At 43.3% G+C, this 27,471-nt stretch overlaps 1 protein-coding gene and 1 pseudogene across 3 annotated transcripts in view; one reads left to right on the top strand and one right to left on the bottom strand.

The window, feature by feature from the left end:
- Positions 1-26,753, bottom strand: part of Pik3r4 (phosphoinositide-3-kinase regulatory subunit 4) — a 52,684-nt gene extending 25,931 nt beyond the window's left edge. Inside the window, exons 1-9 of one of the 3 annotated variants that reach the window (XM_036193027.1) lie at positions 26,692-26,753; positions 24,534-25,307; positions 19,942-20,075; positions 16,982-17,564; positions 13,188-13,322; positions 11,542-11,763; positions 9,402-9,575; positions 5,206-5,351; positions 3,267-3,470 (exon numbers count right to left, since the gene is read on the bottom strand). In XM_036193027.1, the coding sequence (XP_036048920.1) occupies positions 3,267-3,470; positions 5,206-5,351; positions 9,402-9,575; positions 11,542-11,763; positions 13,188-13,322; positions 16,982-17,564; positions 19,942-20,075; positions 24,534-25,266 (2,331 nt within the window). In that variant the 5' untranslated portion in view covers positions 25,267-25,307; positions 26,692-26,753. The other 2 variants (XM_036193026.1, XM_036193028.1) reach the window with 2 other exon arrangements.
- Positions 26,000-27,471, top strand: part of LOC118587649 — a 32,490-nt pseudogene continuing 31,018 nt past the window's right edge.

Below are 27,471 nucleotides of genomic sequence, written 5' to 3'. Positions count from 1 at the left end.
CAGGCTTCTGGGGACGGCCTGACGGGGGATGGTACCTACTCATCCCGCACCTAACATGCAGGAGGCGTCTGCTGCCAGGCTGATAGAGTAACAGGGACAAGGATTCACCTCCCCACTTTAAACATGCTTAGAAGTGGATAGAAAAATATGAAATGACACTTCAGGATGAGAAAAAAGGCAACCTAGGTTTACAATCCCCAAGACAGAGATGAGTCCTGCTCTTGCAGCTGTCCAGAATCCTTTCTGGAGAGTTTCCAGGCCATGGGCATGGAAAAGGAACCCAGCATACAACAGATCCCAGCTCAAGAATATGCTACAAAAGTTAATGTAGAAGGAGAGATGAGTGGAGAAAATAGCTACACACAGTGAGCATGTCAGAGGGCTGAGGCGGGGGTGTCCTCAACTCTTTGGCTGAAAATTAAACTACACAGGCATATAGAGACCACCCAGGCCTGGGGAAGCACAGTAGCAGACTGATAATTCCCACAACAGTCTGAGTTTCTATCTGCCAAAGGTGAAAGAACCTAGAAACACAGACCATTGTGTGCGTGTGTCCACAGGGCATCATGTCGGTGGGTCTAAAGGGACTGTATAAAGTATCCTCTGGACCTGTCCTTACAAAGCCTGAAAGCCAGGATAGAAAGGATGAAACGGATTCCAAGTGTCAAGAGACCAGGCCAATGTTACCTAAAGGAATTCAGCACCAACAACCTAAAATCCACAAGGAACAGAAAAAGGTTACATGTAAGCCAACTGAGGGACTGTAGAAAAACTCGGATTTTATTATGCATCTTCTCAGGCTGCTTCAATTTCGCCCTTGTATCCACACAGTCAAAAATTACTAACATAAAAATCCAGTCAAAGTTTAAAATGTATTTTTTTTAAGTAAGGAGTGGAATGAATCATCCTGTGTCCTTTACAGCCCCTTATTAAATGGATACAAAACAGAGCTCTTCTAGATGAGGCCTAACTAGCATTCTCGAATGTGTCACCTCCTGATGGCACATCCTGCTGGAGAGAGGCCATGCCCCACATGACTGCTGTTCCAAAGCCACGTTCAAGCCTGCTATCTCAACCGCACAACATATGCCCCACGACAGCACCAGACTGTTCTAGGGAAGCCCACTCCACAGCAACACACCTCAAGTATAGAACTGTGCAAAGAAGGGCTGAGCCCCAAGATAAAGATGGTCAGAGCTCCCACTGGGAAAGGCTACAGCTCTCTTTCTCTGTAGCCCGGGCATTAGGAACTCAGCTTCTACCTCCACAGTCTCCCCAGGATCCAGGCCTCTGTTAGTGATGCTGGGAACCTACAGAAGATGGGCTAGAATGAGGGCAAAGGAGTAAACATGGAGAAGAGAGCTGCTACACACAGGCTTCTTCACGCATCTATCAAGCTCAAACAAGCCTGCACCTCAGACTTGCTTCTCCAGAATCTGAGCAGCAGGCAGGAGTGACGAGTGCAGGGTAGCATCAGCCTGAAAAGGCCCTGGGCCCTGTGTAGTGGGTAGCCATCCCAGCATTGGCCTGGAAGTTCCAATCCCCACTGAGGCTTCGGTAATGGTCACGCCCACAAGGCGGGGCAGAGGAGGAAGCGGAAGACGAAGGATCGGGAAGAGCTCTGTCTCTTGGTTCCCGGACTCTGGACGCAGGAGGTAGACCGAGCAGAGTTCTCCAGAGAACACCGCCGGACTGCGCTATACCCTTGCCAGACCCTGTAACCTACCCCTTCATTTGTAAGTTACCCCACAAAATAAACCTCCCTTTTAACTACGTGGAGTGGCCTTAATAATTTAACCAATAGCCCTGCGTGGGCTGGCATCTGCACTGCGTCTCTAACTACAGCACAGACAACACAAGCCGCTCACACTGGCTTTAAGGACAGTCGCAGAACACCGAAAGAACAGACAGCAGCAGACGCATCATGTGTCTTTACAAAATGGAAGCTAGTGGTTTCTGTCCTTTGTACTGGGCGCTTATAGTCTGGCCTGATCTAACTTCTGCTGGCAGCAAGTGTCCCTGAAACAGAGTGTGAATCTCCTCACCCTTTGAGCCTCCTAATGCTATCAACACCAACAACTTAAGACAGGCTAATGTGTTCCTCTTTTCTTCACTCAGACAAATGGGATGGAAATGACAAATTTGCCAAGCACTGCCTTTCAGAGGCACCAAGGTCAGATAGTCTAGAGATTTATCGCGGATCCAACAATGGGAGCTAGCACTGAGGGAGTGGCGGTCCTGGAGGCACCTGGGAAAACAGTAGGACCAGAAGACTAAGAGAAGTGGAGGGTGCGTCCCAGTTCAATTCCTAGCAACAACTTCATCAATGAATATTCAAGGTCAAGTAAAATGCATGAAAACATTTATACTGCAAAGCTCATCAAATTCTGATGAGCCCTTTTGTTGTGGCATGTGCCTTTAATCTCAGCAGAGGTACGGAGAATCTCTCTCGGAGTTTGAGACCAGCCTGGTTGACGTAGTGAGGTCAAGCCAGTCAGGGTTACACAGCGAGGCCCTGTCTTAAGAAACAACCTCTCAAACTGAGTGTTTCAGGTGAGACATGGCCGGTAAGTATTCTCTGTATGAAAACAGTCTGCAGAGAGTATGGAGGTCGTCCCTGGTCTTTGTTCTGTTCATGGAGTACCAGCAATTACCGCCCTCACTGCGATTCTGACCTAGGTCCCACACATTCCACATAAACCAGGAGGACGAACCTAACTTAGTGTATTTTTCAAAAAGGCCCTACCAATGCCAAATGAAGTAAAAGGGTTTTATTAGAGAATTTTTTAGTTTTTACAGGATTTGTTAACTGATCCAAATTCAGACTTAAACACAACAGTAAACTGCTGGCTTATTCAACTGAAGACCCCAAGGAATATAGCTGTTTGCACGCAGTAAGAAGTGTGAGTGTGGACTGGGATGAGAGACTCGATCGTGTCTGTGTTCTGAAATACTTCTTCATTATATTTTGGTAAAGTACAGAACTGAACTAAAAATAGTACTTAAATTCAAGGCTCTTTCTGTTCTCACAGCAATCACAAAAGAAAGTTGACAGTTCTCCCGTGACTCCTTATTCAGTCTAACTCAGTGTCTTAGGTTAAGCCTGCTGTCCTTCCTTAGCTACCATAGAGAATACACAAGATGCTAACAGACAGATTTATTTCATTTGTCATGATAGAACCTAATCAACATTTTTAACATCTAAACAGATGCTTCAACACTGTCATGAAACCTGTTTACATGTAAGGCCCAAGGAAGGCACTCACCTGTGAGAGCAGTTTCTTCAGAAGCTGCGCAATGGCGGGGTCCTCAGGTGGAGGGCAGTCGAGAAGAGAACCATGTCGCTTCTTCTGACGCATGTGAAGATGTCTGAACAAGCTAGTGATGTCCTTAGACCTCAGAGCATAATCAAATATAGAGCGACTCACGGGCTCTTTCAGAACACTGAGCAGGACAAGCTTCCTTTCAATCTATATTGAAAAGTAAAGGACCATTAGTTCAAACTACAGTACACAGAACAATTACTTCCAAACCAGTAAGCACAACCTGTGTAGAGTTAACAAAAGTATTTATTTTCTAAGAAAATAATGTCTTGTTTTGTTTATTAGGAGATAAATAAGACACTGGCCAGCTTTAAAGACCTAAGTGTTTTCCTGTTTTTCAGTATTACCACTAGAATACATATCTGTGTCTACCCCACAGTAAACACCCAAAGGCAAAGGTTTCAGAAAGTCAGAGCAAGCCATTCCCAGATCTGCAGAGGTCAGAATACTTCCCAGACCTACAAGTCCACCCCTCCCCTCTATCCCACCCCACCCCTTCCCCAGCCCACCCGGCCCCCTGTGGTTCACAGGCCTAAGACACAGGCACTGGCCAGAGATCCAAGTAACCACTGCATAGAGCCTCCCTTCAGTTACCACATTTCCCCAAGAGATCCAAACCCTTCTGCAAAATATTCTCTCCAGAGTTCAAGACTTCTTTCTCTTAGTGGCCTAGAACACTTTTCTGGTCAATGCATATATAATAAAAAGGATGGACACTACCAGCAGTAGCAGTGAAAACCAAAAGGACTTTTGTTTTTCCTGTAAATGTTGGGATATGGAAGCCAGGTCTTTGAACATGTAGGCAAATGCTCTACCACTGAGCTATATCCCAGTCCCTGGTTTTGTGAGACAGGATCTTACTATGTAATTCACACTGACCTTAAATTCTTCATGTAGCCCAGGCTGGCCATGAACTCACAATCCTCCTGCCTCAAGGGAACTGACACTGTAAGTGTGTACCACCACACCCAGATCTAAAGACCGTTCTTTGGATATAATTAACTATTGCAGCTGGAACTTAAAGGGTCCCTTTGTCTAATCTCAAATGAAGAAACAAGGGCTGGAGAGATGCTCAGCAATCATAAATGCTTACTGCTCTTCCAGGACCTGAACTGGGTTCCTAACACTCATGCTGGGAGGCTCACGACCATATCTAACTCTAGCCTCAGGGGATCCAAGGCCTTTTTCTGGGCCCTGAGAGCACTGTATTCATGTGCACAAACCCACACTGGGACACACACATAAACTCAAAACTAAAACTTTAAAAAAAAGTTTATATTTTACAATGAAGAAGGGTTAGACTTATGAAACATGAATAATTAATCTCTCAATTCTTGATCCTGGCTTTGAAAAATATCAATTAATGATAGTACAAATAATATACTAAATAAGAGTAACTAGCAAGGGCTAGAAAGACAGCTCAGGGTTAAGAGCCCTGAATAGTCTTCCAGAAGATCAGGATTCCATTCCCAGAACTCAGGGAGAGTCACAACTGGCTGTAACTCCAGTTCTATGGGACCTAGTACCTTCTTCTGACCTCCCTGGACATCAGGCACACAACATACATTCATGTAATACACCCACACACATAAAATAAAAAAGTAATAAAACTTTAAAAAATGAAAATAAAAGCAGATGCATTACAAGATAACACAAAGAAAATGGAGTCTGAACTTATGCATGCCATACTGTGTGTGACTTAGCAGCCTCCTGATAGTGTCTCTCCTACAAGGGAGGTCAGTTTATTAACATTACTAGCTCAAAAGGAATATGAAAATGTTACAGACCAACTTAAATACATTTGATGTTAAGGACTCCTTTGATACAAAGGACTCTTGAGACATAATTGGAAAGGACTGGTCACAAGCTGGAACCTGTGTACCTGTATTACTGGTTGGGTAATATATGGGTCAAGATAAGGCATCAGCTTGCAGTAGACATCAGCAGTACTTATTTGATGAGCTACCACTGTGATAAATCCCACTGCGCCATAGCGTATCCACAGATTCGGATGACACAGGAAGGGAGCTACAAGGGGAAGAAAAGAAGATACCAGATCAAACCAGATTCACGAAACTTTACATTTTAAGGTCATACAAACCCTTACATTATAACCATTTGATAAACACATCGAGACTCAGTGTAACTAGAAAGTTCTTGCACATATTAGCCTGAAATAGAAACTCAATAATACAAAGTTATAACACTCCCTTATCATACTTACCAACCATACCATAAAACTAATCTCCTTTGTAAAATTTCTATTTTTCAGAGTTGAAAGTATATTAGCACATACTCATTTGTAGCACTGAATTAAAAACTACTGGACAGAGATATAAAAATCCCAACAACACACAGACAGGAAGTGATCCACTTTACCCTATACGTTCAGGACAGCAGCTACCACACGAGAAGCAGAGACATGGAGGTGGGAGGAGGGGAGGTGCGGTGGGTAATGTTTCTTCTCCAGGCCACAGCATTGAGAAAACAATCTAATCCATCTGACATTATTTTTAAAGCAGGGTTTGGTCAAATCTAGCCTATAACTCATAATTTTCATTATAATGATGATAATCATGTCATTATGAATGAGAAAGCAGAAAAGCAGAACACATCATGTCCATTCTTCAGTGTTCAAACTAAGATTAACCAAGAAAACAGAATGTCTTCCTTCTTTTTAATAGTTTTATGCACTAAGCCTAAATCATTTATTTCAACTAATCAAAGTCACAATGGCATGATTCAGAATAAAATTCAAACTTCTAAAACACAACAGTTGCATGAACTCTAAGTATGCAAAGATATACTCAGAGCTGTTTATCAGAATTCCAGGGGAGCAATGATGTAACTGTGTCACCATGTACTAGTGATGCTTACATGAAAATGAAAAAAGACAAAGACACGTCAATGTCCCTCTCTTCAGGACTTCCAAGACGGCTCAGGGGGCAAAGGCTCCTGCCGCCAAGCCTGACCACCTGAGTTAGAGCCCTGGAGCCCATGAAAAGTGAAAAGAGAGAACCAACTCCACAGAGTTGCCCCCTGACCTCACAAGCATGCAATGGCATGTTCATGTGCACATATGCACACACGCATGCACTCGAGCGTATACAAAGACACCCCCCCACACACAAAGGAAAATAAAAAATCTCTTCAAAGTTCTCACATGGTCTTCTCATTACCCATGAAGGTTTTGATTATTTCACAATCCATGCACAGCCCTGATCCATGTGACAAGGAAGGACTGGTACTCTTCCCTTTGATGTAAAGAAGGAGAATGGGCTGAGGATGGAGTTCAGTGTACAGTGCTTATCTAACATGCACAAGGCCCCAGAGTTCAATCCCAACACCTCAACGATCCAGAACAGCAGGAATTGGCAAAGCATTGAGAACCTTTCGAAAGCCACAATGGCCTGACGGGGGGTTGGGTGCTGGGCAAGACCAATTACCGGTTCCAAGCTTCCACATGTATGTGCTTTCCTGTGCAGCTGTCGTACATAAGTATACCTCTAGCCGCCCCTCAGTCAACGGACGCTGGCAAAGGGGCATGTGCTGCACAGCCAGGCTTGCTCTCCTGAGCTTTGTCACCCCATGAGAACAGCTGGGGCAGCCTCGGCCGTGACAACCATGGCCCATAATGAGACAGAAAGATCATGTTCAAAAGACAAAGGAGACGCACAGCCTGAAGCAGAGCCACCCACACAGCCCTAGGTGCCTGACAAGAAACACGCCGCAGTGTTTACTAAGACTCTGTGGTTAACTGACACACTGCATTATTATAGCAGTAATTAGCCGACAAGGTACATCAAATCCTTACGCCTGAGCTGAAAGAACTTCTTAGAAAATACAGCATCAATCTTCCCTCTCTAATATGCTCCAATTCTCTGGTGACAAGCATGAGGAAACCAGAGCACTGAGGATTATCTAAGCAGAAATCAGTTCTTAAAACCACCTCCAAGGAAACCATGAGAATCACCATCAAGATCACCACTGCCGTTCTCAGCTCAGAGTTACTACACTAAACCAGTGTGGTGGCTCGTGCCTGGCATGCCCAGGAGTTCAAGGCCAGCCTGGAACTTTAGTGCTAATAATTTGCTTAAGGATACACAACATATAAAGTACATAAGTCATTGTATCAAGAACATAAAATACAGGAGGAGAAATTAAAGTGTAGGGTGAAAATTAAATTTATACAACTTTAAAGATTCAAAGCATAGCACTTTAAAAAATCATCAAATCACAAAGGAAGATGCAAGACAGTAAGAATGATACAGGGATCCCAAACCATCAGAATCAGTAACAAAACATTAATGTGTTCTTATTAAGTACTGACTGTAAATAAAGATGGATTAAACTTACAATCAAAAGACAAAGAAGCTGACTAAACAAGAAAACAAAATGTAAAGACAGGACAATACCAAAAGCCTATTTATCTTTAAGGACACATATATACTGCAGGCACAGGGGTAGAAAAATACCTTCACCGGTTACTCATCTGATAAAGGGTTAGTATCTAGAATACATAAAAACTGAAATACCAGACACCAAGAAAACAAAGAATCCAATTAAAAACGGGGAACAGAACTAAACAGAGACTTCTCAAAGGATGAAACAAGAGAAATGGCTGAGAAACACTAAAGAAATATTCAACATCTTCAGCCATGAGGGAAATGGAAATCAAAACTACTGAGATTTCATCTGACCTCAGTCAAAATGGCCAAGATCAATAAACCAAATGATGGCACATGCTGGTGGGGACGTGGGGACAGAGAAACACTCATTCACTGCTGTGGGTACAAACTGGTACAGCCGCTATGGACAGCAGTTCAGCAGTTTCTGGGGAGGTGTGGGATCAATCTACCTCAAGATCCAGCCATCCTGCTCTTGGGCACCTACACAAAGGACTCTACATCCTACCAGAGACACCTGTGCATCCATAGTCACTGCTGTTCTATTTGTAACAACAGCTAGTCTGTCAGCTGAAGCATGGATAAGGAAAATGTACATTTACACAGTGGAACATCAGTCAGCTGTTAAAAGGAATTTATTTGGGGATTAACACAACCATGGAAGATTTATCACAGGGTTCAGGAAATCTGAGATATGTCCCATGCTGAATGGCTTGGTCCAAGATCTCAGCATCCAAACCATGAGGTAACCAAGAGAGAGCTGGATACATAGATCCCAGGTCTTAAGGGTCTCTGGTAGCCACATCCCAGGGGCAGGTACCTCAAGGTCAGATGCAGATATAACAGCTACAGCTGCCTCACTAGGGGCGATGCTTTAGGGCAAGGCTCAAATAGCCAGCCACTTCATCTCCCCCTTTTGTCTAAATAAGAAAGTTCTAACCTAGCATAAAATTACATAGAATAGGAATGATTATCAAGGAGAAATAAAGAATAATGACACAAACAAATGGAACTACAACCAACAAGAACAACATCAAATGAGAGATGTCTAGAACATGGTTAAATGGCATGTTATAGATGATTCTGTGGATTGCTAGCAATTTAATTCAAATAAAAAGAGACAATAAATTTAACAGATAGCAAGTAGGAGTATATGGGAGGATTTAGAAGGAAGAATGGGGAAAACAAATTATGTGATTATATTTTCAAAAACTAAAAAAAATATATATATATATTTTTTTAAAAGTATAACTTTCAGAATAGCCAAATAATGTGTATCAGTAAGCTATGAGATTTTGTGGTCTACTTTTAATGTGTGATTATGTGTGTATAGTATATTCTGTCTCTAGACCTACATGTGTACTTGTGTCTTACTTTCTTTTTAAACCTTGATTCCATGTCAAGAAAAGAAGATCCTAAGACAACTTGATGGGACATGGCTACATTAAATAAAGATTTTTTTCTTTCTTCTTTTCATTAAAAAAAAAAAAAGAAATGAAATATAAGTTTTCAGGTAAATGGATGGAGCCAGGAAAAAAAAATCATGAGTGAGGTAACACAGACCCAAAAAGACAAATACTGTGTTTTCTTTTGTATGTATTCTTACTCTATCAGAATGAAACTATATGAAGTTATTCCCACACCCCAATTTCCCATTCAAAAACAAACTTACCAATATCACTGGCGAATTCATAGACATGGGGTTTCTGCAGAAGCCCTAACTGGCACATGCAGGTCAGGGCATTGAGAGCTTTCACGATGACAAACTCCTCAGCGTCACTGAGGCCTTGCTGGAGCAGGGGTTTGAGGATGGAGGAGCTCTGCCAGCCAACGTAGGCGGCAACACCTGAAAGAGAAGGCAGTGTCACTGCTACTCCACACCTGACAATGCGTGTCACCACTAAGCCGCGCTGACAAAGCACACAGCGGGCCATCATCAGAACTGCACTTCCTTAATAAGAAAACAAAAATTATCAGTTGAAGACATGCAAGGACTTTAGAGGTTTACCTCCTAGACAGCCCTTCCTCAGAAGTTTCCTGAAAACAAAACTCTAGTAAAATAACAGGAGGTGGAGAATCCACAAAACCACAGAGGCAGCCCCAGGGATTCCAGGAGGAAAGCCAGTGACAAAATCCTTCAGCCCAGTTAGACATAAATTATTCCAGGGACATCTGGTGCTACAGAGGTGGCTCAGTTGTCAACTGCCTGTTGTGGAAGCATAGGGACCCAGATTTGAATCTCCAGGCTATCACCCTGGCACTGGAGGGGGAGGCAGGGGAATCCATAGAGCTCACTGGTTGGATGCCTAGAGGGCTGGACAGGCCCCAGCTTCAGACAGACCTCGTCTCAAAGCAGTGAGGTGGAAAGTGACCACAGGAGACTCCTGACACTCATCTGTAGCCTCCACGAACACGCACGCATGCTAAGGAGCCCTGTGCGGTGACACACATGATCATCACCATCCTGAGCCCTGTGTGGTGGATGACACACACATGATCATCACCCCAGATTCTGTGTTGGGCGCAGGATAGTGCATTGAGGCCAATCTGAACTACACAGTGAGACCTTGCTTCAAAAACCAAAACTTATCAATTATTTTTAATATACACTTAAAAAATTAAATTAAAACAGAGAAAAGGACTTGCATTAAAAATGAGTTCATATCTATAAGCTCCAAAAAACCTACAAGCATAAATGTAACTTCGTGCAAGAAAAAGAACCAAAATAATAAAAGATAATGTAAAACACAAACACAGAAACATCAGAAAAAGGTTTTACAGCTTGACTAGTAAGCAAAGACCATACATGAAAATCTGTTACTTTACCCTTTTAACAAGCAAACAGTAAAGTCCACTCCTGGCTGGGAGTGTTTGGGGTGTGTAGCACCTAAAGATGGAGTAAAATTAACATAAAATATGTCAATAAATTTAAAAATATGTTCATATTCTTTGTTTAGAGAAAGAATACTTTATTGACTGGGTGGCAACTAGAATGCTTCCTATGAAAGCTATGTTCATATTCTTTAACTCAGTCACTGAAATAAGGTGAAATGTATGTATGTATGCATGCGTGCATGCGTGTATACATATGTGCAGCAGGACCGTGCCCCTTAGTTCTTTTTCAACTTAACAAAGGTAGGATCATCTGGGAAATAGGACCTCAGTGATGAACTGCCTCCTTCAGATTAGCCTACAGACAATGTGTTGGTCACTCTTGATTAATGGAATAAAAATAATATGAATCTATTAGAGTATAGTTTCAAAGTTACCCCTTGATCTCCACATGCACACCATGGTACATGCACCCCACTCCCAACAAAATACATTTAACTAAAAAAAAAAAAAAAAAAAAACCTTCTAAAAAGAAAATTAATGTCTGCTACAGAAAATTTGACAAATATGGAAACTTTAAACCAAACAATCAGCTGCTATCCTAGCCCAGCAGATGACAGGCATCATGTAACTGCAGCTTCTGCCTTACACAGACCAGTTTCAGTTTCTGCCCCATTACACCAACCAGGTCACACTTCAGGCAGACTGAGCTCCCTCAGTTACTTCCACAATACTTCATGCCCTTTCTCAGGTCACTGTTCTTAACGATCACATGCTATTTCTTCACGTCACTACAATGCAGATTAATTAAACTGCTCCTTGATCAATATTGCAAAGGAACATGAAGATGGACAGAAGTACTCAGAACTCTTCACTAAACAAAACTTGATAATATCATCTCCTATCTTTCAAACCAATGCAAGGATCTGAGAGGGAATTTATAATTTTAAAGACGAATTTAAAAACAAACACAAACATACCAACTATACTGTCAAAGAAAGCTCCACGCAGGTGCCAATCATTCTTATCATTTAGGAAGGTGATCATATGGGACAGCAAAACATCATTGGCTTTCTGCCGTCCGAAGAAGACACACAAACGTGTGATTCCATTCTCCATTAAAGTTTGTTTCACAATATTTTCAGGGTCGCTTAACAAAGTGACAACTTTCTGCTGAACCATTTCATGTAAGGCTTGGAGCTCTAAAAAACAGAAACAAGGATCAATTTTCTCCCACACATGTAGACCAAACATTTTGTATTTTGTCATTTGGGTTGAGACAGGGTCTCAATTCTCCAATCTGGCCTCCCGAATGATGAAATGACAGGTATGGCCCACCCACACCCAGACCTGTCTTCTTTCTTTCTCTGTGGAGTAATGGAATGATGGCAGAAGCTTCCACACAAATCCTGTATTTGCTAAGCTTTTCCACTGTTCAAAGGTCAGCAGGTGGGATGCTGTGAGACCAGTTACGACCCCACGAAACGTCTCTTGGTTTATGAGCTCAAGAAGAAATGTAGAAGGAAGCACCAGGAAGAAGAGCTCATGACCTCCCCAAAGATTACCTCATGAAGGCCATCAATCAAGTACCAGACTGGCCCAGCATGTAACTTTTAGAAAACATGTTAAAGTGAGTGGATTTCATATATGTATTTTATGTATCTGTGTATTTTGTATATATGCATATACATATGTACATGTGTATTTTATGTCTATCCTAAGTCCTTTGTATGATCTGAGCAGCCTTCCTCTCTGACCATACCTCCTATTCATCCTCATCTGTCCACCTAGTGTCTGTCTGTCCATTGCTAAAGTCCCCATCTGAGAGCACTGGTCACAGTCCTTGCCATTTCCTACTGTTCCCTAGCTGCTGAGCACATGCTTAGCCACCTCAGCTGAATGGAAGGTAGCAAAGCAGTCCGACTTGCCCAGTGCTGCCCAGGAAAAGCTGATGTCTGGTGGGGAAACTACATGCTCACAGCGAAGGAAACCTCAGCTCCTCCAAAGCTGTGATAGCTAAAATCACTGTCTGAAAATGCTCCAGTTCCTTTATGACTGTCCACAGCATACAAATGTATAAACTAGATTTCTCTAATCATTCTCAATCTAAACCAACACAAAGCAGATTTAATTCTACTTCTAAATCTTTGGCTAAAAACCTGTTAAAAGTTTTTTAGATACAAAGGAACCTAAACCACTGGACTCTGTGAGTTTATCATCATGTGTCTCTTTATAGTAAAGGGGGAACTTCTATATACAGACCAGAGATATCAATTACTAAATGAAAACAGCTCACAACGAAGGATACTCAACACTACTCCTACAAGAAGAAAAGGTCTAGGTTCTTTAGTGATGATGCTTCCATTTTTAATGAGAATCACACAATTCGGCTGGCTTTATTGCTCACACAACTCTGGCTGAAGCAAGTGTGGCATCCACAAGCACAAGTGGACTGTGTCCAGTTCACAGTGTGAGAGGACAGAAAGGACAGCAGCCTGCCAGGGCCGTCCTTCTAATGCCAGCTGCTCCCCCACTTCACACGGGACTAACGAGCACCGGCTTCTGCAAGTTACCATTAGCGACTTGGTGTAAGCGATGGGAACTCTAGGAGGAGAAATAAGACGACCTGTGTCATAGTCTCCGTTTGGATGCGTGGCCTCGTCCACCTCTTCACTATCCGGGTCGTTCTCCATGTTGAGAGTTTTTAGCTGCACTAGCTCCAGGAAGCGCAGAGCTGTTTCAGCCAATAGGGCGATGTTTTCTGTAAGATACCAACAGAACAGTTACAGTCACGACCTCCATCTTCAAGCTGCTCACAACTTTTCCTCCCAAAGTCCTTTAACTTTTTTGAGACTGGATCCTATGCACCCCAGGTGGCCTCAAACTGGAGCTCCTCCTGCTTCCGCCTCCAGAGTGTTGATGACTACAGGTCACCATTAGGCCCAGAATCCCCAAGTCCTTATACAGCTATTACTCAAAATATCTGAAAGAAAAGCAGGATTTTGCAAGTTAGCCCTTATGTAATTGATCTCATAATCTATGAAAATCTCTAAACAAAAAAACAAAAAATTCTGTATTTGCGGAAACTGTCTAAAATAGAGTATCCAGTTCTAATGAGAGAAAAAGCTCAATTCTACCACAAAGCTAGCCTTTAAAGGTGTCCTGACAAGTTAGTTATTAAACTAACACAGAAACATCAGCACCAAAGGAACATCACATGGGGCTTTGGGATCAGACAGACCAGGACTCATCCCTCAAGCCTGCCACTTACCAGCTTACTAAACTTAATCGGTCATTGTGAGACAGCTGTCCAAGTGATATCCTGATGTTCTCAGGGGACAAGGGTGAGCCTACTGGCCACACTTCTGTACTGACTGTCTTTACTCGACGGTCTGAGACTGACTGATACTCTTTACCACTTAGTGTGTCCCGTTCTCACATCTACTATCACACTTACTGTCATTTACATCTGTTCCTCACTACTGTTTCTAGCAACCCCTACGTCTGTATCCTTCCTCACCCTCTGCTCTGTGCCTCACCTGACTCTAAGTAGGAAAGACTGCACTCTCCTTTCTTAGCGGCGAATAACACTTCCCATACAATGACCACCTTAAATTGAAAGTAAGTGCTGGACATCAAATCCACAGCCTTACACATGTCTTTACTTTGTAATGTCTGCGAGGTCAAACCCACCCTATCATGTCTATTCAGTACAGCACTTCTCTCCGTCTTAGGTCCCCACCATGGCCAGGTTCAATGTTACTCAAGATAAAACAAAAACTTGGGCTTGGAATATGGCTCAGTCTGTGGTGCTTACCATGCAAGCATGGCGATCTGTGCTCAGATTCCATCATCCACGTGAAAAGGTGGATGTGGCAGCACAGGTCTCTAATCCCAGTGCTGGGCAGACAAGAGACCGGAAGATGTAGGGCTTGCTGGCCAGCTAGCCAGCCAAACTGGTGAGTTCCAGGTTAACTGTGAGACCCTGTCTCAAAAATTAAGGTAGAGAGATAGAAAGACATCCAACATCCACTCCTGCCCTTATATGCACATAGATGCATACCCCCAAACACACACACACACACACACATACACACACACACACACACACACACACACACACACACACACACAGAGAGAGAGAGAGAGAGAGAGAGAGAGAGAGAGAGAGAGAGAGAACGAACATTATGATAATACCCTAACAGGAGAAACTAAGGCTAGGGTGTAGCTCAGCAGAATACTTGTGTACCAGGTAGCACAAAGGCCGTGGGTTTGATCCCCAACACCAAACAAACAAGAGATGGGAGATTTCTAGGTCAAACCTGACAATAAGCCAAACTCTAATAAACATCCACTTCCTGAGTACTTGTACACTGTCCTCAGTGTCCATGGCCAGGGGATGCTCTAGGCTTCTTCTGCAGAAAGTACCATCATCACACTTACATACTTAAACACATCTTCCCACTTACTTCAAATCCTCTCTAGACTCCGTTTCCAAGCCCTTACGGCACCCAATGCAATGCTATGCAAAGAGCTGCTGCACTGCATTGTTTAGGGAATAACCACAAGGGCCCATACATTTCTAATAAAGACTCCTCTCGAACACTTTCAGCCTTCAGCTGAGTCCATACATACATAACTCACAGACATGGGAGGCTGGCCATACACCTGTATTAGGAAAGACTCTTTCCTGGGCTTTTTCAAGTCTGGGTAGTTCAATTCTCCATGTAAGTCACACTTTTAAGTTCACTTTTTATAAAATATGTCTATGCCAGCATCTTTTGAGATGAAAAAGAATACTGCAAAGGAAAACAGGTGGAGTTTAAACTTCTATACTTACTGCTGTGTATAATTTAACTATATTTAACCACCAAGTTCAAAAACATTCCTGCTTCTACTCAGGCGGAATTCTTTCTCACTGAAAGGTGCTGTCGCTGACTCTTAAGTTATGACAGACTCTCAGAGAAACCAGAGGAAAGCAGGACTGTTTGAAGGCCAAGTTCTAGTCCTGCCGCTCCAGGAATTAGACCTTAGACCAGAAACAGGTGGATCAGAGCCCTGTCACTCAGTCTTCTTAACCTTTAAAACGAAGGTAAAGCTGCTGCAAGAGTTAATGCAAAATCTCATAACCAACTCTTGTAGCAGCTTGAGCAATCAATGTCTTGACATCCAGCAGGGTTTTGAACACACAGCAGCTACTGCTTTCATGCTAGGCCTATGAGAAACTGGATGTTAATATGTTAACATGGTACCTGCACATCAGAACATTATCTACATGACAACTGAGAACAGGTAAGACACACTAAGCCAAAAGCAGGGTCATAAAATTGAGATAAGAATGATATACATTGTTTTGTTTTGTTTAAAAAAACAAACAACAACAACAACCAAAAAAAACCCCTTTGTTTCTTGTATGTTAGTTGATTTACCTGAATTCCCAAATGAATTCAAAACAGGCTGTCACAAAATAATAAAATCAGAAGTTCAGATGTGTCTTAAAGAGCTCCTGAATTTTTAGGCCTCCCATTATGCCTCCACAATACACAAACAAGAACACAAATGGGAAAGATCAGGAACAGTGCATGCATTGAAACCACCAACAATCGCCAATCTTCTGGGTTGTGCCTAGATATAAAATGAGTGCCCAAAGACCAGTTTTCACATAATCTATTAACAATGACAGGCAAATAATAAACAAACTAATAAGCACACAGCTTTCAAAAACATGGCAATATCATCACTACACGTGTGCTATACATTATGCACAAAGATTTCAAAACAGAAGGTCCGTTTTCCATCATAGATATAAATTATGGATTATGTAAATGTCTCAGTGATATTTCCCATGGTGAAGTAAGCATTCAGAATTAGTTCAAAGAGCTAAAAACGTGAATTTTACTGTTGGGCCTTGTGAGGGAGCACTCTAAGCAGAGCAAGTAGGTGTGCATGACACACCCATCTCATCAAGATGTCACTCAATCTGAGCACTAAAGTAAGAGGAATGGGGACCTAACTCAGAACCTCCCTTCAACATCATGGTCTTTCTCAACAGCAACAGAATGTTCTGCCTTGAAGTAAGTGTGTGTGCTCAGGGAAACTTTGAAAAGGCTGCAACTCTAAATCAGAAGCAGGTACTTGTAAACATGAGCCTTCCTCCAGCTAAATGTACTATTCCAGGTCAAACTGTGAGAGTCCACACTGTACACATCTTCATTTGATAATTCTAATCATTTTAAATGCAAAAATACACCCAAGGAACAGATTAGCTATAAATATTAATATGTACATGGATATACATATTCATAATTCAAGAGCAAAATTCACACAAGGAATTCCCAAAGAGACGAAAAAATCAGGAGGTATGACAGTCAGTACTTGAAAAACACGTGCAAGGCCGTAATTAGGACAATGAACTCTTACCAGCATAGGCCAGTCTGACGATAGTAGCATCGTCTTGGGCCAGGTGAGCTATGCCTGGGAGAATGTATTCTGGATAGATATTAACATCATTACGAGGAACCTCTTTGACAAGGGCAAGAACTTTGGTGAGCGTCCTCAGGGCTTCTGCCCTCACTCTGGGAACAGAGTCATTGCTGAAATGCAACAAGTATGGAGTAATGCGGTCCAGAAGGATCTCTACGCTCAGCTTTGGGGCCAAGTGGAGAATGAGCTCTAAGGCAGCCAGTTTGGAGTCACAGGACTTCAGCGTCTGCAAGCAAGACGTTATGACAGACACCAGGACAACCAGCCCACTTTCCTTGGGTTCCCCTTCTGCTTTTTCTGGCAAATCGTGTCCACAAAGATTATGAATAATGTTGCCCAAATCCTTCCGTATAACCAAAATCCGCTCATCTGCAGAGAGGAAAGTTTCCTTGGCAAACTGAGCCATGTAAGGCTGAAGGAAAGTATAAAATATCTCAGGAAAAGCATTGCCACGCTGCTGCTTCAAGTAATCCTCAGCCTCCAAACGCTTTTCTGGCTCACGATGGATCATCTGAGATACCTATGTGAAAGAGAAAGAGAAAAGAGTACATTTTAGAGCACAAAATGAAAGCCAGATGGGGTGGTTCACACCTGTAACCCCAGCACTCTGGAGGCTCGGGCAAGGCCACCATCCTGGGCTATATGATGAATTCAAGACCAGCCTCCTGAGCTATGGTAACAAGTTCAAGGCTAGCTTGGACTACAGAAGATCCTACACCACACACACACACACACACACACACACACACACATACACACACATTGCATTAGAAGAGCAATTACATGTGATTTAAAGGATTCCTGAGGTAATTCTAATTATTCTCTTTGTTCAACCATTCTTTTTTTTTTTTTTTCCCCTAAACAGTATATGAACATGTAGCTCTGGCTGGCCTGGAACTCACTATGGAGACCAGGTTGGTCAGGACCACACAGAGATCCACTGCTTTTGCCTCTCCTGAGCCCTGGGATCAAAAGCATGTACCATTTCCAGCTAGCCTTTCTCTTTAGAACCAAACCTAATTGTGTCTCTCATCATCCCAGAAGGCAACAGGACATTACATACTAATGTGCACAGATAGATAGTCTGGTATATAAGAGGTCACATCCTGTTTGATATTTGTTATTTAAAAAGCAACAAACCTTCAAAGAAAAACAAATAGGCACAGTTGCACATACAAAATAACATGTATCTGCAAGAAATTGTAGGACACCTGAGATCATTTCAGAGCCACAATTAAGAGTTCTGGTTTAAACTATACTACCACAAATCCAAAAGATTAGCACGTGGTTTAAGTGTAGTTTGGTCCAGAGGAGAATCAAAGGGCTGGTAATGTAGCTCAAGGAGAGAGCATTGGCATCGCTGTGTGAGGTCCTGTGTTAGGTCCCAGCACTTCAAAGGTATAAAATACTAGGGTGGGGAGATGGCTCAGCACCTAAAAGCACTTGCTCAACTCCCAGCACCCACATCAAGTGGCTCACAACCATTTATAACTCCAGATCCAGGGGATTTAACACCTCTGAATTCTGCACACATATGCGCAGGCATGCACACACACTCTTAAAAATAAACAAAATACTTTAAAATGTGAGAAAATGTGAACACTAGAAATAATAATATACCTGATATAAGAACATAGATTCATTTAATATATAAAAAACTAGTCAAATACATAAAATATCATAAAAATGTATCTGCAATTTTGGCTTTCCTTTTGGATTCTAACCTAGAAACTAGTACTGAACTTAGGGGGATCAAGTGTACCATGTGGGAAAATGATCTAAGAATTACCTTTACATTTGCATTAATGCCTTGAAGATTAATAAACAAACTGACTTTCCCAAGACACGAAGCTGCTCAGTTAAATGACCTGGTGAGTAGCAGCCACAAGGGAGAGCAGGAGGTGTGCTTCTCACCACGAGCTACGCTGGCGTCCTCTGGAGCATCTTGTTTCCAGTATCTCTCTTTTTACTTTGCTCTTGAGACAGTCTTCCTGAAGTCCAGGCTGCTTTACCCCTCTTCAACCTTCCTCCAGCAAACAAATTCCAGGCCAGGGCTGAGCCCTGAGCTCCAGCCCAGCACCTCCTAAGCTTTATTTATTTTCAGGTAGGGATTTGTTGAATTCACTAAAATGGCCTTAAACACAGTCTGTACCCTTGGGCAGTCCCCTTTCCACAGCGTCCTAAGTAGTTGAGATTGCGGGCTGATGCCACCAGATTGCATGTTTCCCCACTCAGAATTCTGCAGAGGATTCTGACGTCACCATAGCCTTTACACGACCAGAGTCACTATCACAGTGTCAGTTACTTTAAAAGACTCCTCAAACAGTGATCCACACATCTGACCAGATGGCCGTGCACACAGTTCCTCGGCCTGTGCTACCATAACCAAGTGACTTTAGCTCCCTTCCAGGGTGGCCCACATCTGCCTCCATGGGAAGAGGCCCGCTACTGTGCTCTGCTCAGGCTGATGCCCCCGTCTCGGCACTGTGGACATCTGTCTTCTTCATTTCTCACCAGCAAGCTCTATCTGAGAAGGCCCCGCCCACCTCCAAATCTGCCCAAAGCAGGCAAGATTATCATGGAACAACAGATAAGGGATTCATTCATACTTCTGTCTTTTTTCTTGTCTTTTTTGAAATGTCAAATGTGCTTTTTGCCCAAGGGGGACAACAGTGCATTTCTTTCTAATAAGCTATCAAAGGCATGTTTATCAGTACTAGGTTTTGTTCCAAATTTGTTGTGGAGGAGGGACTGGGTGTGTGGCTCATGGCTGTCATCCCAGCACTCTGGAGGCTACGGCAAGAGGCCTGCACTGAGTGAGCTAACACAGTGAGTTCCAGGCCACCTAGGACATATTCCCATTAAAACTGTATGGCAAATATTTGTAACATAGTTACCAATTCTCTGATACTGCGATCTTCGATTTTATTTAGCACTTGCTCAGGGAAAAAATGTCCATTTCTATATGCCAAGAGTTGAGAGAGGTCAAACAATGGTACACCTTCTGTGAAAAGCTCCGCTATCACACAACCTGGAAAATCAGACAGAATTCCATTAGAATGAGATGAAGAGATCATTTAGTACAGATCAGAATTCGGAAAAATCAGAACACTCAAAATGCAAAGTCAACCGAATTTAAATGTATAATGCAAACTATACAGGCCATATCTAATGGTTTGATCATCAGGGTATAAGCATAATGACAATCATTCCACTTTTCTTCTTAAAAAGACATATACGCAAATAGGGAGTAAAAAAAGCACAAGAAACCCTTTAGTATAAGAGTAGAGCATGAAGCTCGTAAGAACTGCTAAGCAGTGTCTAGGGGTCTGTCCATCACTAAACAAGTAGCAGGTGCTACCTATAACAGGCACAGCTAGCACAAGCTCCCCTCCTAGAAAGGAAGACAAACATAACCAATGAACAAATGTCATCTGTAGTGCTGAATATTACAAACCTATACCAAGTGTTTCAAAATGTGGGAGTACACTAGAAGAAAGGGGAAATAATTCAACCATTTTGTACTAACACTCTTCAATCAATAATTTTTTAAGTACCTAACATTCTCAAAAGCACAAAGCAATTTTGGTCTTTTGTACACAGCAATTTTATTGAGTCATTCTATGACATACATTTACCAAGTCTTGCAGACCCTTAACAAACTCCCTTACAGCCTTGTACCTGCTGGGCCCTAAGTCCTAGCGGATCGCAGACCTCCACCTCCTTCAGATCACTGTCAGCCAGCAGTAAATCCTTTCTTAATTATCTGTTTAAGATGTCAGGGGCCGCTGGGTGTGGTGGTGCACGCATGCCCTTGGTCCCAGCACTTGGAAGGCAGAGGCAGACAGATCTCTGTGAGTTCAAGGACAGCCTGGTCTACAAAGTGAGTTCTAAGTCAGTCAAGGATTACACAGAGACCCAGTCTCAGGAAAAAAAAAGAGACAGAGACAGAGACAGAGACAGAGACAGAGAGAGACTGTAAGAGCCACCACAGCTCCTCCATATTCCAGACTTTTTTCTTTCACTAGTATTTTTCTAGTGAAAATACTAGCATTTCTAGTATTTCACTAGTATTTTTCTAGTGAAAATACTAGCATTTCTAGTATTTCACTAGGATTGTTCTAGTGAAAATACTAGCATTTCTAGTATTTCACTAGGATTGTTCTAGTGAAAATACTAGCATTTCTAGTATTTCACTAGGATTTTTCGCCACAGTGCCCACTGGTAGACCATTTAATGTTGCCTGTTTACTGTCTCTGTGCCCATAGAATGCAAACTTCATAGGGTGCTTTTACTAATTTTTGTCCACTGAAAAACCCGTTAACTAACATAATTCTGATACATAATAAACATTCAGTAAATTTGTCAATTCCTATTTATACATTGTCAATTTCAGATTAAAGGCTTACCAGCAACAGCTATTTTAAGATATATATATAGATAGATATAGATAGATATACATACATATATATACATATAATCAAGTGACGAGGCAAGGACAACGGCTCAGTGTGAAGGGCACTTGCCGCCAAGTCTGACGACCTGAGTTCAATCTCTAAGTCCCACATGGTGAAAGGAGAGAACCCATTCCCACAAGCTATCCTCTGACCTCCAAACACGAACCAAGGTATGTGCATACTTGCACACTCCCTTGCAGGTTCTCTTGCACTGTATGTGTGTGTGTGGGGGGGGGGGGTCCATAAAAATAAATAAATGCAATTTAAGAGTATTTAATTCATATGTAAGCAGGAAAAAGGAGATCTGACAATGCTGTAAACCAAGTAACTCTAACAAACATCAATACACCATCCTACCCATTAGAGCAGAATACAAATTCCCAGGAGCCCACAGACTATACACTCTCTAGACCACCTCAGCTAACCCCCAAAATGACCTCACCACTATGGTTTAGACAAAGTGCCAGTGTACTCCAAGGCTTCCCCACTGTGAGAGATTATGGAGAAACCTTACTCTGGCAATGGTGTCAGAGCTGAGGCCTCTGGTAAGTAATCAGAATTAAATCTCTTTCACTGAATCCAGGAAGCTTCACAAGAAGAGGAAACCAACACACAGAGACATGTGTACATACTCTAACCCCCTGAAACCGAAAGCCAAATTAAACACTGTCTTTTTAAAATTGACTTGCCCAGGGTGTTTTATCTCAGCAATAGGAAAGTAGACAAGACAACTCCTAAATAATTAATGGATCGAGGGAATTTAGGAGAGCTGAGAGTGGTGGTGTATTCCTGTAACCCAGCTACATGGAAGGCCACACCTGTCACCCAGCTACATGGAAGGCCACACCTGTCACCCAGCTACATGGAAGGCCACACCTGTCACCCAGCTACATGGAAGGCCACACCTGTAACCCAGCTACATGGAAGGCCATACCTGTAATCCAGCTACATGGAGGGCCACACCTGTCATCCAGCTACATGGAAGACCACACCTGTAATCCAGCTACATGGAAGGCCACACCTGTAATCCAGCTACATGGAAGGCCACACCTGTAATCCAGCTACATGGAAGACCACACCTGTAATCCAGCTACATGGAAGGCCACACCTGTAATCCAGCTACATGGAGGGCCACACCTGTCACCCAGCTACATGGAGGGCCGACTGGGGAGAAAGTTAAAGACCAGCTGAACAACTTAGCCAGCTCCTGTGTAAAATAAAGTGAAAGTGCTGCAGATGTAGCTGGGAGATGCTGTGCTTGACTATGTGAAGTGGGAGCCTGTGTCCGTTCCCAGTGTTGGGAGGAAAATCAAAAGGAAATTACAAAATTCTCTGGGATAAAAACAAACAAAACTTTACAGAGACCCTTCCTAACTCAAGCCTGGCAGGATGGCTCCTGCAAACAAGAAAGGGCCACTCTGCCATCACCCCAGAGCCCAATGTCAACCCCTAAGTGCATCTGAGGAGTGGACTTCAACTCCCCCAGGCATTCAGAGAAATCCAGAGCTATGCTATGAAGGGCCTGGGAACTCCAGATGTGTGCACCAATGGAAGCAGCTGTCGGACTAAAGCAATGTTCCCTATCATAGTTATGAATATTAATCCAGAAAGCATAATGAGGAGTCACCAGACAAGCTCCACACCATGGTGATCTGCAATCAATAAAGATGTGGTCTGATAAGTGTCAAAGAGTTACAAAACTTCTTTAAAAAATCAAAACTAGCTGGGCGGTGGTGGCGCACACCTTTAATCCCAGCACTGGGGAGGCGGAGGCAGAGGCAGGTGGATCTCTGTGAGTTTGAGGCCAGCCTTGTCCACAGAGTGAGATCCAGGAAAGGCACCAAAGCTACACAGAGAAACCCTGTCTCGAAAAAGAAATACAAACAAACAAAAACAAAACAAAACAAAAAAAGACAAGCTGAGTAGTGGTGGCGCACATCTTTAATCCCAGCACTTGGGAGGCAGAGGTAGGTGATTCTTTGAGTTTGAGGCCAGCCTGGTCTACAGAGCTAGTTCCAGGACAGCCAGGGCTACATAGAAAAACCCTGTCTTGAAAGAAATAAAATAAAATAAACATTCATATGGGCCTAGGGAATGGCTCAGTCAGAAAATCACTTGCTTTGTGAGTATTAGGCCCTGAATTAAAATCCCAGAACCCACATAAAAAAGATGGGCAGGGTGTACGTGCCTGTAATTCCAGAGCTGAAGACACAGACACAGAAAAGATCTCTGGGGTCCACTGACCAGTAAAGCCTACATGGTAAGCTCCCTGCTCAGAGAGAGACCCTGCCTCAAAAATAATGAAGAGTTGGCAGGGGACTTACCACAGTGTGGAGGCCAGAGACAACCCTGGGTGTGCTTCCTCAGGCACTGTCCAGTGTGTGTGTGTGTGTGCTTGCGTACATGCATGCGTACATGCATGCGTACATACACACCTACATACATATGCACGCACCTGCACACACATGAATATACAGACGAAAAAACAGCAGAAGACCTCTGAGGGACTCAACTAGTCCTTTGAGTAAATGCACAGCTATTAACACCAATGTTGCACAGATTCCTTATAGGAGCATCACACACCGCATGAAACCAAGTACCAAAGCTAACTCCCAGTCACTCCGGGGGCCTCAGTTTGAATCCCGCCACTCTAACCGAGGCCTTTCTGACATTGCCTCCCAACCTGTCCCACCCACTAGTTTAACTATGAGTTTCTGGAACAGTATCTTATTCTCATTACCACCATAGCAAACACAGGGTGAGATGTACTTTTTCTCCATCTTAAAACAGTTATGGAGCATCCTTTCATGTCACCAACATGAGAAAGCATGTTTTTTTGAATGTTTACATGAATGAAAAGCACTTTGCATTTTCTGGTCATTTAAGCATGGCCAATGAGGAAATCGTGTATTTATGTGAAAACAGTACACGAAGGCATATATATTCTGGAATGTTTGAAAAGCTGGCAACTTACAAAAAGCTACGTTTCTATGTTGGACAGTTAAAATATGCAAATGAGCTAACTCAAATACCTGCTGAAAAGATGTCCATGGCTCTCTTCAACTCTCCCCGAGTTCTCTGATTGCTATTTAGGTCTACCAGTGGAGTGGAGGGATCTCTCATATATTCCAGCTCGGTGGCAAACATACCACCATCCACGAAACGTTCAGGAGCAATATAGCAAGTCCTCCTGCGTGACGTGTCAAAGAAATAGTTGAAATCTGCTGGATTGTCCTCCGGAAGATAAGTCGGCTTAAAACTGGCAAAATCAGTTAGAAGCACCCAGTTCCAACTGGTGACCATCACGTTCTCAGTCTTGATGTCCCCGTGTCGGACTCCAGATTTGTGCGCTTGGTCCACAGCTGTCAGGATCTGGAAGGCGATCCAGCGCTTCTCGATGTTGTTTAAGAACGGCCGGGTGCTGATGCGATCATAGAGGTTGTCTCTCACATACTGCCTAAACAGCATGGCTGCTTTCTCGGATGCTTTCTCCGCTGCTTTCTGGAAAGGTAGACAGTTCTGTGCAGAATGAAGCCTGATTTTCAGTTCCTCCAGCTCTTGTTTATAACTAGTTAAAGGCAACGTGGGGTCTTGAATTGCAAAGACCTTCACAACCACCAGGCCTTCCCGGTGCTTCGCTCGAGCAACTTTAAAAAACCGAGTACTTCCTAGGCTCTTATCATATTCAAAGTCATGGATATCTGAGAAATAACTCTCAACAGAGAGAATCTGGGAAGGAGCAATGCCAGCGAGTTGATTTCCCATAGTGACCAGCACCTCTGGGTCAGCAAGTTAAGACGCAATACCTATTTAAAAGGGTGGGAAAGGGGGGACAATGAATATTAAAAAGGGAAGAAACAAAGAAGCAACGGACTTCCCGTTATTTGGCCTTTTCCTAAAAGACAAGACTAAAGCACCAGTTTCTACTGAGAGTATGAAAGAGCATCCCAGAGCAGTCTCAGATTCAGTAAACTATATAAATAGATTTTACTATTTTTATCTAAAAAGGTGATGCTGTTCCATGCCATCCTTTCCAGGAGCTGAACTATGTTTTGTTCTGGGTTTTTGTTTGGTTGGTTTGGTTTTTTGAGCCAGGATTTCACTGTGTAGCCCTGGCTGTCCTGGAACTTACTCTGTAGACAGGTTGGTCTCAAACTCACCAGGTCCAGCTGCCTCTGCCTCCCAAGTGCTGGGATTAAAGACATGTGCCACCACCGCCTGGCTTGAACTATGTTTAAACAAATGCCTTCAGTGTTTTTATTTTTTGTTCTGTGATAAGGTCTTGCATAGCTGGGGTAGGTATGAAACTCCAGAGCCGAGAGTGACTTCCTGCCTCCACCTCCCAAAAGCTGGTATCCCACCATGCGCAGTGTGATCCCTTCAACGTTAAGCTAACCATGTTAAAACGGATTCTCTGATACTCAGATTTTAAAGTATGACTGCACCTTTACTGGGTTCAGTACTGTGTCTGGTGCTATGAAAGTCCCAAAAGAACTGTATGACTCAGTCCTCGTCTAAGAAAACTATAGCTTACTTGAAGGTAAGAAATACATTAAACACCTAAAAGAAAGAATCACCTGATACAAACGGGCCATTTAATCCCTGAGAGGGTCAGACTAAAACCTACAAAACTGGCATACCTGGGCCCCTCCAGCTTCCTCGCAGTGTGACCTCCCACCACCTAAACCAAGGCCAACTCCTCTGATTTGAAGAAGCAACCCCGCCAGAGACATTCAAGGAAAGTAAGCCAAAATGCAAAACGCCCCAAGTTACCGAATCCCGTATTTTGCAGGAACTGTCTCCCTACTCCAGGCTTAGCACTCAGGGAAACATTTACCCCAGGCCTCTGGCAACTCAAAAGTCGCTGACAGATCCCAGGGAGGTCTTGGTAGCGCTCTGAGGGGCTTGGGCGTGAGTAGTCGGCAGGAGAATGTTTTCTGTGAGGGGCCTTCCTTCAAACGCAGGACCTAGGTAGCTGGGGGAAGAGCGCGGAAATGTCCAAGATCTAGAGCTGGGGGTGAGCAACTGGGACAGCGAGCACACTCGGGACTCCGGACACCCAGCAGCGTCACCGCCGGCTCCTCCCCTGCCGCCCTGGGCCCGCGCGTGTGCGAGTCCCCGGATCCCCGGGCCTTTGCACCAGCCCTGGACGGGAACGGCGCCAGCACCAGTCCAGGAAGACTACTTCACCTGAGGCGAACGCTGAACTCCCGGGAAAGCCGCCGGGTTGACCTCACTTCCTGTTGAGAACGGAAGTGACGGAGGGAGGCTTACTGGAGCGTACAGTAGGAAACTGGTTGCTAGGAAACGAGGGAAGGGGCGTGGCCTCGCTGCCCCAGCAGAAGGTGCTTTTCTCCATAAAACTCTGGGGCCGCTGGCTCTAAGAAAACTTATCCACGTACTTAGGAAAACTAATACCCCAACTTATTGGGTTTCAACTTTATTGAGGTGAAATTTATGTGTCATCAAGTTCATCGGTTTAAAAAGTGTACAATTGGTGACGCGCATCTTTAATCCCATTACTCAGGAGACAGAGGCAGGTAGATCTCTGTTTGCTTGAGGCCAGCCAGGACTGTGTGTATGTGTGTGTGTATACATAAATACATACACACACACACACACACACACACACACACACACACACACACACACACACACAAAGTTTCTTAGTAAGGCAGAACCAATGCAGTCGGGACCCCACAGCAGTAGTAACTGCTTGCAACGAGCCTACACAATACTGGGCATTTTGATTGGGACTGGGGAGAAATCTATGCTACACCTCTGCATGCTGAAGTATTGGCTTCTAAGATATTCTAGGAGAGAAACACTCATTTTCTTCAACTGAGTACCCACTGAGTACCGACCAGGCTCCATGGGTAGTTGAAAACTCATTGCTACATACATAATCCTGCCTAAACTAAGTGGGTCTTGGGAAAAGAAAAGGAAAAAAAAGTTTGAAAGTGCATACGG

Source organism: Onychomys torridus, chromosome 7 (genome assembly GCF_903995425.1).
Source record: "Onychomys torridus chromosome 7, mOncTor1.1, whole genome shotgun sequence".
NCBI lineage: Eukaryota > Metazoa > Chordata > Mammalia > Rodentia > Cricetidae > Onychomys > Onychomys torridus.
This window is presented reverse-complemented; position numbering and strand designations above follow the sequence as displayed.